Source organism: Hippopotamus amphibius, chromosome 2, assembly GCF_030028045.1.
Source record: "Hippopotamus amphibius kiboko isolate mHipAmp2 chromosome 2, mHipAmp2.hap2, whole genome shotgun sequence".
NCBI classification, from domain to species: Eukaryota; Metazoa; Chordata; class Mammalia; order Artiodactyla; family Hippopotamidae; genus Hippopotamus; species Hippopotamus amphibius.
In genome coordinates, this window is record NC_080187.1 from 95,814,952 (window position 1) to 95,833,739 (window position 18,788).

The 18,788-nt window shown below is 39.9% G+C and overlaps 1 protein-coding gene across 1 annotated transcript in view; it reads left to right on the top strand.

Annotated features, from left to right (window-relative positions):
- Nucleotides 1–18,788, top strand: part of GLDC (glycine decarboxylase) — a 103,557-nt gene that overhangs the window by 15,245 nt on the left and 69,524 nt on the right. The window contains exons 3-4 of the mRNA XM_057722314.1: nucleotides 4,115–4,250; nucleotides 17,967–18,131. Of these exons, the coding sequence (XP_057578297.1) occupies nucleotides 4,115–4,250; nucleotides 17,967–18,131 (301 nt within the window). The remainder of the gene's footprint in view (nucleotides 1–4,114; nucleotides 4,251–17,966; nucleotides 18,132–18,788) is intronic.

Genomic DNA, 18,788 nt, shown 5'->3' on the forward strand with positions numbered 1-18,788 from the left:
TTCTAGCTGGTCCTGTTGAGCAATGGATGAGTGAATGGTTAAGGTTTCTCAGACCATTATAACTTTCAGAACCATGACCAGGTACCTACCCTACTTTTGATGGGTCATGAGTGTCCATTAGCTTGGTGTACAGAGGACTACTCATTCTATTAACACACTTTGTTCCCAATAGAATGTAAAATTCATCATTAAGACCAGGCTATGATGAGGGTCAATCAGGGAATACAATTGTCCCTCAGTATCCAGGAGGGATTGGCTTCAGACCCCCACCCCTCACAGATACCAAAATCCTTGGATGCTCAAGTCCCTTATATAAAATGGTGCAGTATTCTCATATAACCTACGCACAACCTCCCCATGTTATTTATTTTTAAAAGTTTATTTGTTTGTTTATTGGCTGCATTGGGTCTTTGTTGCTGTGCGCGGGCTTTTTTCTAGGTATGGAGAGTGGGGACTACTCTTCGTTGCATTGCGCAGGCTTCTCATTGTGGTGGCTTCTCTTGCTGTGGAGCACAGGCTCTAGGCTCACAGGCTTTGTAGTTGCGGCATGTGGGCTCAATAGTTGTGGCTCGTGGGCTCTAGAGCACAGGCTCACTAGTTGTGGCACTTGGACTTCATTGCTCTGCGGCATGTGGGATCTTCCTGGTCCAGGGTTCGAATCCGTGTCCCCTGCAGTGGCAGGCGGATTGTTAACCACTGTGCCACCAGGGAAGTCCCTCCGCATATAATTTAAATCATCCCTAGATTATTTATAATACCTAATACAATGTAAATGCTATGTAAGTAGTTTTAATTACAATGTAAATGCTATGTAAATAGTTGTAAATACATGTAAAATGTCATGGTGCCAGCGTGGGTTGGAAAAGAATTTCCAGACACAAGGCAGAATGTAAGGAAGATAGAGTTTATTAGGGAGAAGGGGCGCTGTAAAAACATCGGGACAACTTCCTGGCAGACCATGGAGAGTCGACCCTCTGGGCTCACAGCCAACTTTTATAACCCCAGGACAGGGAGAATTCCTGCTAGGAAAATGGCGCTAATAGATTGGTCAGTGCGCCAAAGGCAACAGGTGTCATTAGGTGATAGGCTAGGGTCCTATATGGTGAATACCTTCCCTAATATGGGGTCCAGTTATCGGCTAGCCTGTCATGAGTCAAAGATAGCTATGGGGGTCGAGATAACTCTGGAATTTGGTTGCTATGACGGTTGGGTTAACTCTGGAATCTTGTCTTGTGGCTTTGGTATAGGGCTCCACATAAATGGTATGTAAATAGTTGCCAACACGTGGCAAATTCAAGTTTTGCTTTTTGGAACTTTCTGACATTTTTCTTTTCTGAATATTTTTGATTCTTCATTGAAATCCACAAATTTGGAAGCTCTGGATCCTGGAGGGCTTGCTGTATTTATTTGTATTAGCCCATGCTGAGTAGGGGCAGGGCCCACAGGTGCTTGGAAATTTGGTCCTACAGGGACTAGAGTGTATCTGTTACAGGATTAAAAACTTGTGCGTCTCAAGTTTGAACATTTTTATGCTTCTGGGTCTTATCTATAATTATTTTGCTCTTCTTTTATGCTAATCGGCCTTTAAATTTTTTCAAGTGCTTTATCCAAGTGTGTAATACATTGGCAACTATAAGGGATGCTGATACGTATTGATATCTGGAGACCCTGAACTGATGTGGGATGTGGCACTGGGTTTCTGGCTGGTCTGGGGTGGTGAAGGCATACAGGCAGGACAGGACCAGGGCCTGGGTAGCAGGAGGCTGGCTGCAGAACCGACGAGAAAGGAATTGGGCTCTAACTGAGGCTGTCTCACTGGGCACACGAACTTACACTAACATCCTCAGCCCAGCTGGGAGGTATGAAAAAATGCGTTTTCTTGTAAAGGGAAAAATCAGGTTCCTCCACCATTCTAGTTGAGAATTTAGGGTCTCCTGATAAATATCAACATCTCTTGTAGCAACTACTGACATTTTATGTACTTGTTTAGGTACCTGGGGTTAGGACTTCAACATGTCTTTTTAGAGGATACAGTTTAACCCACATTATTCCCTGGTCCACCCCCCTCCTGGATTTTTATCTCCGCTCTGATCTATCCACCTACCATTAGAATTATCTTTCTATAATGTAGAAAACAAATCATATTATTCAATACTCTATGACTCTCAAAGGTTAAACTCTTGATTTGACAAAGTCCTTCAAAGAGTGTTCTCCTTTGAGAGCTGGACCTTTTGTCCTCATGGCATAATGTGGAGCAGGAACCTGTCCCTCTTGCAGAGGATCTTTATTGAAGCTGTCCTTGCAGAACTGGGTGCGAGCCAGCCACTGCTAATTAATCTCCCCTCCTACTGGGCTTCTCAATCACTCTGCCCTGAGAAGACTTTGGGAAGTGATTGGACTTCTTGCATGATTGTTCCTAAGGATGCTGTACTTGCGTATCTCCTCAGATATTGTTTTATTGTACTTTCACTTATATTTCCTAAATTTTCTTTCTTTTTTTAAAATTTATTTATTTATTGGCTGAATTGGGTCTTCATTGCTGCACATGTGCTTTCTGTAGTTGCGGAGAGCAGGGGAGGGCGGTCCTACTCTTCATGATAGTGCGCAGGCTGCTTATTGCAGTGACTTCTCTTGTTATGGAGCAGGGGCTCTAGGCACGTGGGCTTAGTTGCTCTACGGAGTGTGGCATCTTCCCAGACCAGGGCTTGAACCTGTGTCCCCTGCATTGGCAGGCAGATTCTTAACCACTGAGCCACCAGGGAAGCCCCTTTCCTAAATTTTCAATGGAAGAAGGCAAGATTTGTCCATCAAGGCAGTAGGGTTGTATTTGCTCTTGAAACTGATACTTATAAACTGATACTCCTCTTTTTTGTTAACCTAGTCTGGCAAAATGACACATCTCTTGTGAATTTATTTACTGTGAAAGCAAGTGGGGTGGGTGGGAGGGTAGGATGGAAAGTGAAAGTGTTTTCATTTAGGATAAAAAAGGATTAATGAGAATAACAGTCACATAGAGTTCAGTAGAATGAAAACATCATGAACATTTTCCTAGCCAGTTTGCCATCTTAGAGATGCTGTACCTAGATTTGTAACAATAAAATCAATCAATTCCAAGATTTAGTGACTACGTCCCTAAGATCTTAAAGGAGGCAGACATTCGTCTAAATAGTTAAATCTCAGTTAAATTTTAGTAGCATGATCTATCTAACTATATGCAGAGGGGCAGAGAAAGAACCATGAAAGGTCATTTGTGTCTAGAAAGTATCTTTCAGTATAAGGGCTATATCCACGTAGCAGATTAGAATCTGGCCCATTGGGGAAACTGTGGAAGCTGGAGTTAGGCTGGGTAGTTAAAGCCACGTAGCCTTAGGTGAGTGATCCTCTTCAAGTTTCCAAAGCTATGTGGAAAGCACTTGGTACAATTCCTGGTAAAGAGTAAGTGCTCAAAATGTCAGATGCTGTTATTGTTATTACATGAATGACCCAAAATAGGGTCTCACCTGCATCCGAGAACTTTTATAATTCCTCCTTAATTACCTTAGTGCCCTAATGAAAATGCTGGTTAAAACTGCATGTGGGTCTTTTATTATAACTGATATTTTCTCCGTTGGGTGAAGGGCCTTTTCAGGGCTACTTATGTAGCCCTTTCAGTGACATAAGGGAAAAAGTGTCAGAATTAGCACGGCAATTTTAGAGAAAAATGTAGGTCATGTGTTATTTAAGACATACCAGCTATTGGCATAACGCAATTTAAAAGGGAAAACAGTATTTTTCTAAGAGCAGAATTTTTATTTGGTGTAAATAAAACATGTGAAGGGGACAGAAGAAAACTGAAATGAGGCAAGTGTCAAAATTGGGAAATTCTGACAAAGCCAAAAAAAGAAGAGCCAAAAAAAAATTGAGGAACCAACCTTGAGGAGTAACAGTGCTGTCTGGGGATTTTTCAGATTTCTGCATCTAGTGCTTAGTGTTGCTGAGAGGATGATTCTTATATTTTCCATATAGCTGTTTTCCTCATGTCAATATTCAAACAAAACTAGGGCTTTAAACTATAACTAGAGCTCTCTTTTGAGACATTTTCTCTCTGTAACATTTCTCTCTTTCCCACAATCAGGTGAAAATGAAATCCTTGCAACTCTGCATGCCATTTCCAGCAAGAACCAGATCTGGAGATCGTATATTGGCATGGGCTATTATAACTGCTCAGTGCCACAGACAATTTTGCGGAACTTACTGGAGAACTCAGGATGGTAATGTATTTCTTTTTTTTTTTTTTTTTTTTGAATTAATTAATTTATTTATTTATTGACTGTGTTGGGTCTTTGCTGCTGCACACAGGCTTTCTCTAGTTGCAATGAGCCGGGGCTCCTCTTCGTTGTGGTGCATGGGCTCCTCGTTGCTGTGGCTTCTCTTGTTGCAGAGCGTGGACTCTAGGTGCATGGGCTTCAGTAGTTGTGGCACATGGGCTCAATAGTTGTGGCTCACAGGCTGTAGAGTGCAGGCTTAATAGTTGTGATGCGTGGGCTTAGTTGCTCCATGGCATGTGGGATCTTCCAGGACCAGGTCTCGAACCCGTGTCCCCTGCATTGGCAGGTGGATTCTTAACCACTGCGCTACCAGAGAAGTCCGGTAATGTATTTCTTGACGAAAAACAGGAGTGCTGTGATTTGATTTGTATGATTTTTTCTGTACCCCAACTCCCCCCACCCCCAAAGCCTCAGAACTTGCCCACTGACACCCATCTGTTAGTACATTTTTTTCCCCGTGAAAACAGAAGTTAAGTGCCTGCCTGAGAAAACTCAAAGCTGCCCCCCAAATTTACTGTTTGTTCCAGCGAACACCTGAAGATGTGGTCTGTTTCTCCCAGCCCCTGTGGTCGGGTAGAAGCCTAACTTCTATGAGCACCAGTTAGCAAACTAAGGTGGGTTTCATGTGGATCCCCCTTCCTAGTTTTTGTAAATTTTCATTCTAGACTCTACTGAGTCCCTGCTCATTTCCCTCCCCACTCCCTCATTCTCTCTTTAAAGCATCTAGTCGCCTCTAAAACACACACACACACACAGAAATATGCAGCCCCATCTAAGAATACAAACTTTGACAAATTTTGACATTTTAGAGAGTAAATCTGATACCCTACCTAATTTTGAACTTTGCACAAAGTGTTCTTAGTACTAGGAATAAACCTACTGATTCGACTACTTACCATATGTGAACTTAACAGTCTGCCCCTTACCACCCGCAAACATAGTGGTTTCTGTGTATTTGAGTCTGTGTGTAACATGTGGGCCATTAGCACAGCGGGCCTGCGTCTGGTGTGTAAAGCCCAGACCTGTAGGTCTGAGGACCAAGGCGTGTGTGTTGCTCAGGGCATAGGTTAGACTGGGTGGGAAGGACAGTGCCTTTGCATCTTTTGTCTGCCTTTGCATAAGTGCACAGGTAGTCCTGGTTGGTGAGGGTGTTTGTCCTAGACGCAGTGATTCACGCCCCATCATTATAGAAACCAGACCTGTTGGCCTAATTACTCCTGCATTGCTTTTAGTTTCAAATATGCTCCATTTCTTTATTAATAGGAGAACAGGGATGAACTGTCAAAGAACTAGTTTTTCTGCTCTGTGCGTGTGCGCGTGCACACGGGTACGCGCGCGCAGGTATGTGTATTGCTGAGGGCTTCTTTTCCACTGGAGTATTGGTAAAAGTTTGGATGGAAAACTCTAACTTTGATTTCAAAAGCAAATGGCCTGTCTCCTCCTTCTTACAAAACAAGCTTCTAAAGTACACGAATGGGCTGCAGCATTCCAGCCGTCTGAACACTGACCAGCGGTCTTCGCTCTTGGTGGCCGCACAGAGCATTCACCATATTGCTTCCTGGCTGTGAGCGGATGTGTTCGTTTACTTTAGGATCCGCCAGAGTTTTGACAGGGAGACAATGTTGTTCTTTGCTTTCCAGTCCTGGTTTTGGGGTGCATTTTAAGTATCATTCCTTTGCATTCTCCAAAAGCTGATCTGAACCGGAGGGTGATACTGGCCCTCGCCAGCCCTGATAGGGAGGGCTGTGCACATGAGGATGGGCAGACTTCACATTATCACCCTTCTGAATGGTTGCCATAGAGATGGAACCAACAAATTCCGGTGACGTGACATGAAAATAAATGGGTAACATAGCCTCCAGAGAATACAAACATTTGGGCTCTTACAAGAAAATTTACATTAGGCCTAGAATATATTTTACGGGGTCTACTTTTTGAAATTTTCAGTTGCTGATAATGTCAGTTAACTAATATCAAAACATTTACATTTTCTTTGTGACTATTTCTGTTTTGTGTAATGTTGGCACTAGGATTAAATGAGAGAACCTCATAAATGTTTGTCTTCCTCCCCTTTCCCTCTTTTTGGTTAAAATCATAGAGAATACTGATTATTTTGGAATGTCAATGCCATGTTGAATATATCAAGCATCCTTTTTTGAGTGGGACAGAATGCCTTCTTGGATATGCAGATACTTTTTGTTTCTTAATATTAAAATACATCTAGAAACAGAAATCATTTGAGTTAAATATCAGTTGGAACATAGAAATTGTAGATCACAGATATTTTCTTGATCACTGTTTTGCCTGAGGCAAGTAAACCCTTTTATGCAGATGGCAGGCCCTGTGCTAGCATTTTTCTCCCGGAATGAGGGTATATTTAGTACCTCCAGGCTTGAGACTCACCCATCTGAGCCCATTAATAAATGATTTTTAAGACCTTTTATGCCTGTTTAGTAGTGTAAAAAATACCTGTGAACTATAAAAGAAGTTTATAAGGAAAAGTATTAGGATCATGTATTTGTCATCTTCGCAAGAAAGCAATTTTCAGGCTCTCTGCTTTTAGCAGTGCTAATTAGCGTCAGCCTAAGCTTGGACTTAGAGCGAGGAGAGAAAGGCTGAGCAAAGGAGGGGGAGTATTAAATCCCAAAATCTGTGAGTGAAGGAATAGCATAGTCTCAGGTATGAAGAAGGACTGTGTTTGGAGGTTTGGGGCTTTTTTCTGCAGGTAACTGGGAAACTATCCCCATTTGAGCAGGAAAGTCAAACATATACATTTGCACAGGAAATATTTGATAATTTCCTATTTTAAGCACTGCACTAGGCTAGTAAGGCAACAAAGAAAGGGGTGGATATAGGATGTCGGAAGGAAGACTAATGGCAATTTATCATTATTTGGGCCTAAAAAAATCTAGAGTTTTTACCTTGTGAATTGGCATAATAGTGGTACCTTTGAAGGAATGAGAATATTTAAGAGAAACTACCTTGTTTGGCGATCTGGTTGGAGGAAGAATAGGGAATGTGATGCTGACATGGGATGTGATGAATTTTCAGAAGGAAATTGTTTCCAAGTAGAAATATCTAATAATACCTGAATAGAATTATGAATAAGTCCTTTGGGAGAAGTCTATGAGTGTTTAAAAAAATTTTCTAAGACCAGAACAGAGGATAAAAACTTTTCAAAACAACCAGCATTTGGGAAGGACTTTACCATTTCCAAAATAATTTATGTATGTTAATTGGACTTGACTGTTAAGATAATATCTGATATAGTTGATGTTATCTCCATTGATGGCTAAGAGAAATTGGCCAGGAGAGGTTTAGTGACTTATCCCAGTTCACAGGCAATAAATTAGAGAATTTAGGTTGACACCAAGGGCTTCTTAATACTTAGTATTGGTGAAGATGTAGGGAAACCTGTGAATTACTATGTTACTTAAGGGAATACAGAATGGTGTGAACTTTGTGGAGAAAAATATGGCACATGTACCAAAAGACTTGAAATTGATTATCATACACCTTATGATTTGAAATTCCGTATCCAGGAATTTATCCTAAGGAAGTAATACAAAGATAAGGATATTCACTGTTATGCTATTCTAATATTTAAAAACCAAAAGTAACATTCAACTTAAGGGGGCTTAAATAAATTATGATAAATGATTTAATACCACATAATAATTAAATGCATACTTTTGAATAATGTTTAAAGTTATTAGAAATTGTCCGTGGGTAATGTTAAAAGAAAACAAATCAGGAGACAACTTTATATAGAGTACAAGCTTACTTTGAAGTATAAAGATGATTGTGATGTCAAAAAGAGACTGAAATTAATTAATCTGATTGTGGTAATCATTTCACAAAGTATACGTATATCAAAATATCATGTTGTACACTTTTAATGTACACAGTTTTGTCAATTATACTTCAGTAATGCTAGAGAGAAAAAGAACGTATAAAGAAAAGTTACTAATTAACAGGAAAAGGGGCAGACAGCGCAACAGAAAAATGAGCAGAAAAAGAAAAAAGACTGAAAAGAAATGTACCCAAATGTTAACTATTGTTATCTTGGAGTTTTGGGAGGTTTTATTTTCTCAGTAGTTCTCTCAATTTTCCAACTTTTTGCAAAGAACATGGTTAACCTAATCAGCAAAAACAGGTTGTAAACATGTTCCGGACACACAGAAGATGGTTAGTAAATGGTAGGCAATGTCTTTAACATTTAGAACATACAATAAAAAGAAGGTAAAAATTATGGTTAATCTCACCACCCAGAGAAAATCACTGTTTACATTTTGGTTCACATGTTTTTACAAATTTACAAAAATGGGATTGTAGTATTTTATATTTTACTTTTTAAATTAATGTATCATGAGCATCTCCTATGTCAGGAAGTATTCTTTTATATGTCATTTTCACAATCCATAGTATTATATGCATATTGTGTAATTTATTTAATTATTCTCCTTTTAGTTGAAAGCTTGTTGCTCATTTTTCACTATTCTATTCAGTGCTGTGCTGAATTCTTTGGATAGGCTAGCTGATACATGTGTATGCTTATTTGTTTATGTGTGTGTGTAAGTTTGTGTGTCTGTCTATATGCCAAGTAATGATTGTGAGTAGAATGAAAATTTCTCGTTAGCCAGGCAATCTAAGCATGTGTCTTTGTGGTGGCGGATTGTGCTGTGTGTGAAGATCTTATCTGACCTGAGGTCACAATTGCCCCTTGTCTGTGCCTTTTGTGTGACCCCATCTCTATGCAAATTCCCTTTCTACTTTGTCTATGTTATGTATTGTGTGCCTCATTTATTCCAGTTCACCACCCACTTAGAATTTGGCAAACTGATTTACAGTTGCTAAGCCGGGCTGTTCAAGGAATTAATTGAAGCACAAACATACTCTATTGTACAAACACACACTCTCTCACACACACACATTACTATACCAGTGAAAGTTTCAGGGAAATTATTTCAAAGCCTTGACACTGTACTGCTTGGTAAGTTAATCTCCCCCACTCTTTTGCCCCTGAAAAGTAAGAAGACATTGATTTCAAAGCTTTCAGAAAATTAAAAAAACAAAAAAAACAAAAAAAAACAAAGAGGCGGAAATATCCTGAATGTGATTACCAGATGAAGAGACAAAAGAAAGAGGTTGGAAAACTTTTTTTTCCTAATACTCCTCAGGCTTGAAGAATGAAAACAATAGAGATATGAAACAATGTCAGTCTCATGTGGGAGCATGGACTCCAATCTGACACTTTGGTGGCACAGTATGGATTCTTGGTGAAAAGACAGCAGCTCTGTCCTAAGTCCTCAACCACTCTCTCTACTCTTTATTTTCTTTAAAATATTTATCACTCTGGAATGATTTCATGTATTTTTTTTATCTCTTTTCCCCCACTACAATATATTTTCCTTGAGATCAGGGACTGTTACTTATGAGGTGCCACCAGAACTTATCATAGTTTTTGGCACTTAGTAGATGCAGTAAATATTTGTAGGATGAGTGAATGCATGAAGGGATGAAAAAAGGGATGAAGGCACTAAGTGGGTTAACTCACATACCTAAAGACACATTTTTGGCTAATAACTGGAGGATATGAGATTAGAATTAGTGTTTATGCTGCCTTCTAAGCATTTGTGTTCTTTTTTTTTTTAAGATTTATTTTATTATTTATTTATTTAATTTTTTGCTGCATTGGGTCTTTGTTGCGGCACATGGGCTTTCTCTAGTTGTGATCGCGGACTATTCTTCATTGTGGTGCACCTATTTCTCATTGCGGTGGCTTCTCTTGTTGCAGAGCACGGGCTCTAGGTGTGTGGGCTTCAGTAGTTGTGGTGTGTAGGCTCAGTAGTTGTGGCTCACAAGCTCTAGAGTGCAGGCTCAGCAGTTGTGGCACACAGGCCTAGTTGCTCCACAGCATGTGGGATCTTCCTGGACCCGGGATCAAACCTGAGTCCCCTGCATTAGCAGGCAGATTTTTAACCACTTAGCCACCTGGGAAGCCCAACCATTTGTTTTCTTGAATTTTGATAGCTATGGAGTAAACTTCCATAGACTTTTTTTTTTTAATTTTATTTATTTATTTATTATTTTTTGGGGGGTACACCAAGTTCAGTCATCTGTTTTTATACACATATCCCCGTATTCCCTCCCTCCCTCGACTCCCCCCCCCACCCTCCTTTGAGTCCCCCCAACCTGCCCGTCCCAGTCCTCTAAGGCATCCTCCATCCTTGAGTTGAACTCCCTTTGTTATACAACAACTTCCCACTGGCTATCTATTTTACAGTTGGTAGTATATATATGTCTGTGCTACTCTCTCGCTTCGTCTCAGCTTCCCATTCACGCCCCGCCCCCTCCCAAACCTCGAGTTCTCCAGTCCATTCTCTGCATCTGCGTCCTTGTTCTTGTCAGAGTTCATCAGTACCATTTTTAGATTCTGTATATGTGAGTTAGCATACAGTATTTGTCTTTCTCTTTCTGACTGACTTCACTCTGTATGACAGATTGTAGTTCTATCCAGCTCATTACATATAGCTCCATCTCATCCCTTTTTATAGCTGAGTAATATTCCATTATATATATATGCCACATCTTCTTTATCCATTCATTTGTTGATGGGCATTTCGGTTGCTTCCATGTCCTGCCTATTGTAAATAGTGCTGCAATGAACATTATGGTGCATGTTTCTTTTGGGATTATGGTTTTCTTTGGGTATATGCCCAGGAGTGGGATTACTGGATCATATGGTAGTTCTATTTATAGTTTTTTAAGGAACCTCCAAATTGTTTTCCATAGTGGCTGTACCAACTTACATTCCCACCAGCAGTGCAGGAGAGTTCCCTTTTCTCCACACCCTCTCCAACATTTGTTGTTTCCAGATTTTGTGATGATGGCCATTCTGATCAGTGTGAGGTGATACCTCATTGTGGCTTTGACTTGCATTTCTCTGATGATGAGTGATGTTGAGCATCTTTTCATGTGTTTGTTGGCCATCTGTATGTCTTCTTTGGAGAAATGTCTATTTAGGTCTTCCGCCCATTTGTGGATTGGGTTATTTGCTTTTTTGGTATTAAGCTGCATGGGCTGCTTGTATATTGTGGAGGTTAATCCTTTGTCCGTTGTTTCATAGGCAACTATTTTTTCCCATTCTGAGGGTTGCCTTCTAGTCTTGTTTATGGTTTCTTTTGCTGTGCAAAAGCTTTTAAGTTTCATGAGGTCCCATTTGTTTATTCTTGATTTTATTTCCATGATTCTAGGAGGTGGGTCAAAAAGGATCTTGCTTTGATGTATGTCATAGAGTGTTCTGCCTATGTTTTCCTCTAGGAGTTTGATAGTGTCTGGCCTTACATGTAGGTCTTTAATCCATGTGGAGTTTATTTTTGTGTATGGTGTTAGGAAGTGTTCTAATTTCATTCTTTTACATGTTGCTATCCAATTTTCCCAGCACCACTCATTGAAGAGGCTGTCCTTTTTCCATTGTATATTCTTGCCTCCTTTGTCAAAGACAAGGTGCCCATATGTGTTTGGGCTTACTTCTGAGTTCTCTATTCTATTCCATTGATCTTCCTTTCTATTTTTGTGCCAGTACGATACCATCTTGACCACTATGGCCTTGTAGTATAGTTTAAAGTTAGGAAGCCTGATTCCGCCAACTCCATTTTTCCTTCTCAAGATTGCTTTGGCTATTCGGGGTCTTTTGCGTTTCCATACAAATCGTAAGATTTCTTGCTCTAGTTCTGTGAAAAATGCCATTGGTAATTTGATCGGGATTGCATTGAATCTGTAAATTGCTTTGGGTAGTACAGTCATTTTCACAATGTTGATTCTTCCAATCCAGGAACATGGTATATCCCTCCATCTGTTTGTGTCGTCTTTGATTGCTTTCATCAATGTCTTAAAGTTTTCTGCATACAGATCTTTTGCCTCCTTAGGCAGGTTTATTCCTAGGTATTTGATTCTTTTTGTTGCAATGGTGAATGGGAGAGTTTCCTTAATTTCTCTTTCTGCTCTTCCGTTGTTAGTGTATAGGAATGCAAGAGATTTCTGTGCATTCATTCTGTATCCTGCTACTTTACTCAACTCATCAATGAGTGCTAGCAGTTTTCTGGTAGAGTCTTTAGGGTTTTCTATATATAATATCATGTCATCTGCGAAGAGTGACAATTTTACTTCTTCTTTTCCAATTTGGATTCCTTTGATTTCTTTTTCTTCTCTGATTGCTGTGGCTAAAACTTCCAAAACTATGTTGAATAATAATGGTGAGAGTGGACACCCTTGTCTTGTTCCTGTTCTTGGAGGGAATTCTTTCAGTTTTTCCCCATTGAGAACGATGTTGGCTTTTGGTTTCTCATATATGGCTTTTATTATGTTGAGATAATTTCCTTCTATGCCCATTTTCTGGAGAGCTTTTATCATAAATGGATGTTGAACTTTGTCAAAAGCTTTTTCTGCATCTATTGAGATGATCATATGCTTTTTATCCTTCAATTTGTTGATATGATGTATCACATTGATTGATTTGCGTATATTGAAGAATCCTTGCATCCCAGGGATAAACCCCACTTGATCATGGTGTATGATTTTTTTAATGTGCTGTTTAATTCTGTTAGCTAGTATTTTGTTGAGGATTTTGCATCTATATTCATCAGTGTTATTGGTCTGTAATTTTCTTCTTTTGTGACATCTCTGCCTGGTTTTGGTATCAGGGTCATGGTGGCCTCATAGAATGAGTTTGGGAGTGTTCCGCCTTCTGCAATATTTTGGAAGAGTTTGAGAAGGATAGGTGTTAACTCTTCTCGAAATGTTTGATAGAATTCACCCGTGAATCCGTCTGGTCCTGGGCTTTTGTGTGTTGGGAAATTTTTAATCACTGCCTCAATTTCTGTACTTGTGATTGGTCTGTTTATAGTGTCTATCTCTTCCTGGTTCAGTTTTGGAAGATTGTATTTTTCTAAGAATTTATCCATTTCTTCCAGGTTATCCAATTTATTGGCATATAGTTGTTTGTGGTAGTCTCTCATGATCTTTTGTATTTCTGTGGTGTCCATAGTTACTTCTCCTTTTTCATTTCTAATTCTGTTGATTTGCATCTTCTCCCTTTTTTTTTTGATGAGTCTGGCTAATGGTTTATCAATTTTGTTAATCTTCTCAAAGAACCACCTTTTAGTTTTATTAATTTTTGCTATTGCTTCCTTCCTTTCTTTTTCATTTATTTCTGCTCTGATCTTTATGATTTCTTTCCTTCTGCTCACTTTGGGGTTTCTTTGTTCTTCTTTCTCTAGTTGTTTGAGGTGTAAGATTAGGTTGTTTATTCAATAATTTTCTTGTTTCTTAAGGTAGGACTGTATTGCTATAAACTTCCCTCTTAGAACTGCTTTTGCTGCGTCTCATAGGTTTTAGGTTGTTGTGTTTTCATTGTCATTAGTTTCTAGATATTTTTTGATTTCCTCTTTGATTTCTTTAGTGATTCCTTGGTTGTTTAATAATGAATTGTTTAGTCCCCATGTGTTTGTAGTTTTTGCAGTTTTTTTCCTGTAATTGATACCTAGTCTCATGGCGTTGTGGTCTGAGAAGATGCTTGATATGATTTCAGTTTTCTTGAATTTGCTGAGGTTTGATTTGTGACCCAAGATGTGATCTCTCCTGGAAAATGTTCCGTGTGCACTTGAGAAGAAAGTGTATTCTGTCATTTCTGGATGGAATGTCCTATAAATATCAATTAAGTCGAGATGGTCTAATGTGTCATTTAAAGCTTGTGTGTCCTTATTTATTTTCTGTTTGGATGATCTGTCCATTGATGTAAGTGGGGTGTTCAAGTCTCCCACTATTATTGTGTTACTGTCGATGTCCCCTTTTATAGCTGTTAGCATTTGCCTTATGTATTGAGGTGCTCCTATGTTGGGGGCATAGATATTTACCATTGTGATATGTTCTTCTTGAATGGATCCCTTGATCATTATGTAGTGTCCTTCCTTGTCTCTTTTAATAGTCTTTACTTAAGTCTAATTTGTCTGATATGAGTATTGCTTCTCCAGCTTTCTTTTGACTTCCATTTGCATGGAATATCTTTTTCCATCCCTTCACTTTCAGTCTATATGTATCCCTTGGTCTGAAGTGGGTTTCTTGTAGGCAGCATATGTAAGGGTCTTGTTTTTGTATCCATTCAGCCAGTCTGTGTCTTTTGGTTGGCGCATTTAATCCATTTACATTTAAAGTGATTATTGACATGTGTGTTCCAATTACCATGTTCTTAATTGTTTGGTGTTTGTATTTGTAGGTGTTTTCCTTTTCTTGTGTTTCCTACTTAGAGAAGTTCCTTTAGCACTTGTTGTAAGGCTGGTTTGGTGGTGCTGAATTCTCTTAACTTTTGCTTGTCTGGAAAGCTTTTGATTTCTCCCTCAAATCTGAATGAGATTCTTGCTGGGTAGAGTATTCTTGGCTGTAGGTTTCTCTCTTTCAGGACTTTCAGTATATCCTGCCATTCCCTTCTGGCCTGCAGAGTTTCTGTAGAAAGGTCAGCTGTTATCCTGATGGGTTTTCCCTTATATGTTCTTTGTTGCTTTTCTCTTGCTGCTTTTAATATTTTTTCTTTGTGTTGAATTGTCGTTAGTTTGATTAATATGTGCCTTGGTGTATTTCTCCTTGGGTTTATTCTGTATGGGACTCTCTGTGTTTCTTGGACTTGGTGAATTATTTCCTTTCCCATGTTGGGGAATTTTTCCACTATGACCTCTTCAAATATTTTCTCAGACCCTTTCTTTTTTTCTTCTTCTTCTAGGATGCCTATAATTCAAATGTTGGTATGCTTAATGTTATCACTGAGGTCTCTGAGACTGTCTTCTATTCTTTTTATTCTTTTTTCTTTTTCCTGCTCTGTGGCAGTTATTTCTCCCATTCTATCTTCCAACTCACTTATTCATTCTTCTGCCTCAGTCATTCTGCTGGTTATAGCATCTAGAGTATTTTTAATTTCAGTTATTTTGTTATCCATTGCTGTTTGTTTTTCTGAGTTCTTATGAACTGTTTCTTGTACTTTCTCTATTTTGTTATTGAGATTTTGTATCATTTTTACTATCATTACTCTAAATTCTTTTTCAGGCATTTTTCCTATTTCCTCCTCATTTATTTGGTCTTGTGGGTTTTTTTTCCTGCTCCTTTGCCTGCATGGTGTTTCTTTGTTTCCTCATGGTTGTCCAAACTTTTGGGGTTGCTTGTCCTGGCGATAGAGGTGTTTATAGAAGACTGTCCAAGCCTCAGACTAATGTCCAAGTGTTGGGTTAAACAGATACTAAGTCTAGGAAACACATACATGTATAAGACACACAATTACTGAATCCATTAGGACATGAGGCTCTGGAAAGACCTGACAGAACCCCAGTATGCTATCAGATATTCAAAGAGAAACCCAACAGAAATTGACAACTGAAACAGAACAAATCAGAGACAAAAGCAAAAGCAGACAAACAAACAAATAACACCTTACACATACAAACACTAATGCAGGGAGATTTTGTAAGCTAGAATCAAATATAGAAAAGAGCTAGAGTACCACCAGACAGAATGGAGATTCTCAGAATGATATTAGACAATTGTACTAAGAACTAAGATAAAGACAAAAACCTAACATTAAATACCAAGGCGGTGCGTCATCTGGAGAATAGAGCAAGAAGTCTGAGCAGATTGATAGTGTTGCTTATAAGTATGTTAAGATAAAATAAACTAAAAATGGATGGAAGACAGGGGAACAGAAGAGCGTAGTGTGATTGGAAATATGCAAATAAAAAGAAAGGAATAGAAATGTATAAAAGATAGGGATGAAAGGAAAGTATGAGAGATATATTGTCCGTACTACGAAAAACTTAGCTAGAAATAGAAGTATATAAAAAGGCAAAAAAATAAAAATAGAATAAAAAATAGCATTAAAAAATTATGTTATAAAACTTGTAGATCCCTTAGGACTAAGATCGTAATTATTAAAGGAAAAAAGAAAGAAAAAAAATCCAGAACTGATCCCAAAATGGACCAGTTCAATAGGATTGATACTAATATTTCTGTTTCCTTAGAGTCTCAGCTGTAAGTGTCCTTCTACTCACCTTGGGTTTTTTTGCATTATTCTGTGGCCAGCAGAGCTTCCTTTATTGTTCGTCTGTAAGCATCGGTGTGTGGAGAGGGAGAGGGTACAATAGTGGCTCCTTCCCCTGGGAGTGAGTGAGCAGTGGCGCAATGTTGTTTCAGTTGGGCTTGGAGGTGCCTGTTGCAGAGGGACGCCGGTGGCTCAGGTGTAAACAGAAAGTCTCAGAGTTGGGCCTCTCTCGGGTTTTTTTTTTTCCTTCTTCCGTCTGCAGCCTCTGTGCTGCCAGAGTTCCAAGGGGTTTTAATCTAGCCCCGCCCGAGTGCCTGAGGGTCCTTGTTATCCCTGAGTGCTTTAGGTGGCCCACAGGGCGTCTCTCCACTGCCTGTTGCAGAGGTGCCCGAAAGAGGGTGAGAGGCTATGCCTGCAGCTCCTCCCCCTGCCCGTGAGCCTGCAGCATCCAGCCGCCATCATGGCCGGGCAGCTCTCAGGGACGGGCACTCCTTGCCGCGGACCTCTTCCCTCCTGTCCTCTTGGTCCGTCACCTTACTGGCAACAATTTTTCTCACCCTGAACCAGCTCTCCAGTTCCCACGCTCCTGCTCCCGGACCCTCTGTTCAGCTGTGAATCAACGTCTCAGTCCGGGAACGCTGAGCTGGGGTGCAACCTTCTGTGTGTTTCTCACTCCCTCCTGTCTGCCACAGCTCCGCCGCTTCGCTTCACCCTCTTTGAGCCGTCGTAGATGCCTCCCTACCAGTTATGTCGGGATCCTTGCGGTCCTTTCTGGTGTCCGAGGTCATCTGCTGGTGTTTAGTTGGTTCTCTGTGGGAATTATTGCGTCCTTCGGTGCATTCCCAATGCATCTGTGGAGAGGGATGCATTCCACATCCCTCTACTTCGCCACCATCTTTTTTTTCTCCAATCTTCTATAGGCTTTTGAAAACTGGATAGTAAATTTTTTTTTTTTTTGGCTGTGCTTCACAGCTTGTGGGATACTAGATCCCCGACAAGGGATTGAACCCAGTCCCTTGGTGGTAAAAGTTGGAGTCCTAACCACTGGACTGCCAGGGAATTCCCAACAATTCTTAAGTAGACTTCTATTACTTTTTTAGGAGCACGTAGAACTTCTGGTTAGTATAAACAAAGCTGCTCTCCCCCCAGACCAAAAGTTTTGAGTTTTAGATATTATATTCTTGGATGCTTTTCTATTGTGAACCATGAATGAGGTGAGCTTTTTTTTTTTTTAATTCTGTTTATAGTACCATAGATAGGCTCAAGTGGATTTTAAGAGCCAACTTACAATAAAATACATACTTATGATAATATCATTAAAATAGAAATGTAACATTAAGTAACTTAGTGGGATAGAAAAGTAAGTTCTGATTATCCCCAAAGGATAATATTGTTACTATGATTTAATTCTGAGCTTCCTTACAAAGGACAAAAAGTAAGCTTATTGCTGTATTATATAATTCCCAAGAGAGGCAAACTTAATTTTCAGATATTGAATTCTAAAATGATGGCATTTCATGAACTTTTTCTGAATAGTGGATTCATGGTTTGGACATAGCCTTTTGTGTCCCTTACAGGATCACCCAGTATACTCCGTACCAGCCAGAGGTGTCTCAGGGGAGACTGGAGAGTTTACTCAACTATCAGACCATGGTGTGTGACATCACAGGCATGGACATGGCTAACGCATCCCTGCTGGATGAGGCCACTGCAGCTGCAGAAGCAATGCAGCTGTGCCACAGGTGAGAGGCCCAGCATGAGATACCCTCAGGGTGAGGGGCATCTTCCAGTCTCACAGCTGCCGTGCAGGTTGGGGCTCGCCTGCCCCGGTCAGCGCCCAGTGACTTTCTCGCTCTTTCTCTCTCTCTGTCTCTCTCTCTCTCTCTCCCACGCGTGCGCGCGCACGCACACACACGTGCATATGAGATACATTACATCAGTATCATTTTACTAGTTAGTTGAGGTAATGAAAAGATATGAAATACAGTACATTTAAAAAGCCACTGCTGTTTACTGTGTAACATTATGAAGAAAGATGGTTTGCTCTTCACATACCTAATGTTAAGTTCAGGGATGTTATAGCAACTCTGGGATTGTATCAAGGACCGATGCCCCTTTTTCTTTGCCATCTTTAGTGGGAGGCTTTCATCCTGTAGACTGAGGAAAAACATACAACCTAAAAGTTAAGTTTTATTCAGGGGTCTTACTGAGGACAACAGCCCTCACATAGCTCTGAGGAACTGCTCTGAAGATGTCAGGGAGGAGTCAGAATACGTAGGAGCTTTTTGCTGGAAAAAAAGCCACGTAGGAGAACATCAGAATATCATCGCTAACCACCAAGAATAGACGTGTCAGGTTAATGATGTTAGTGCTTCTCAGTGTATGGGAAGATGTAAAAG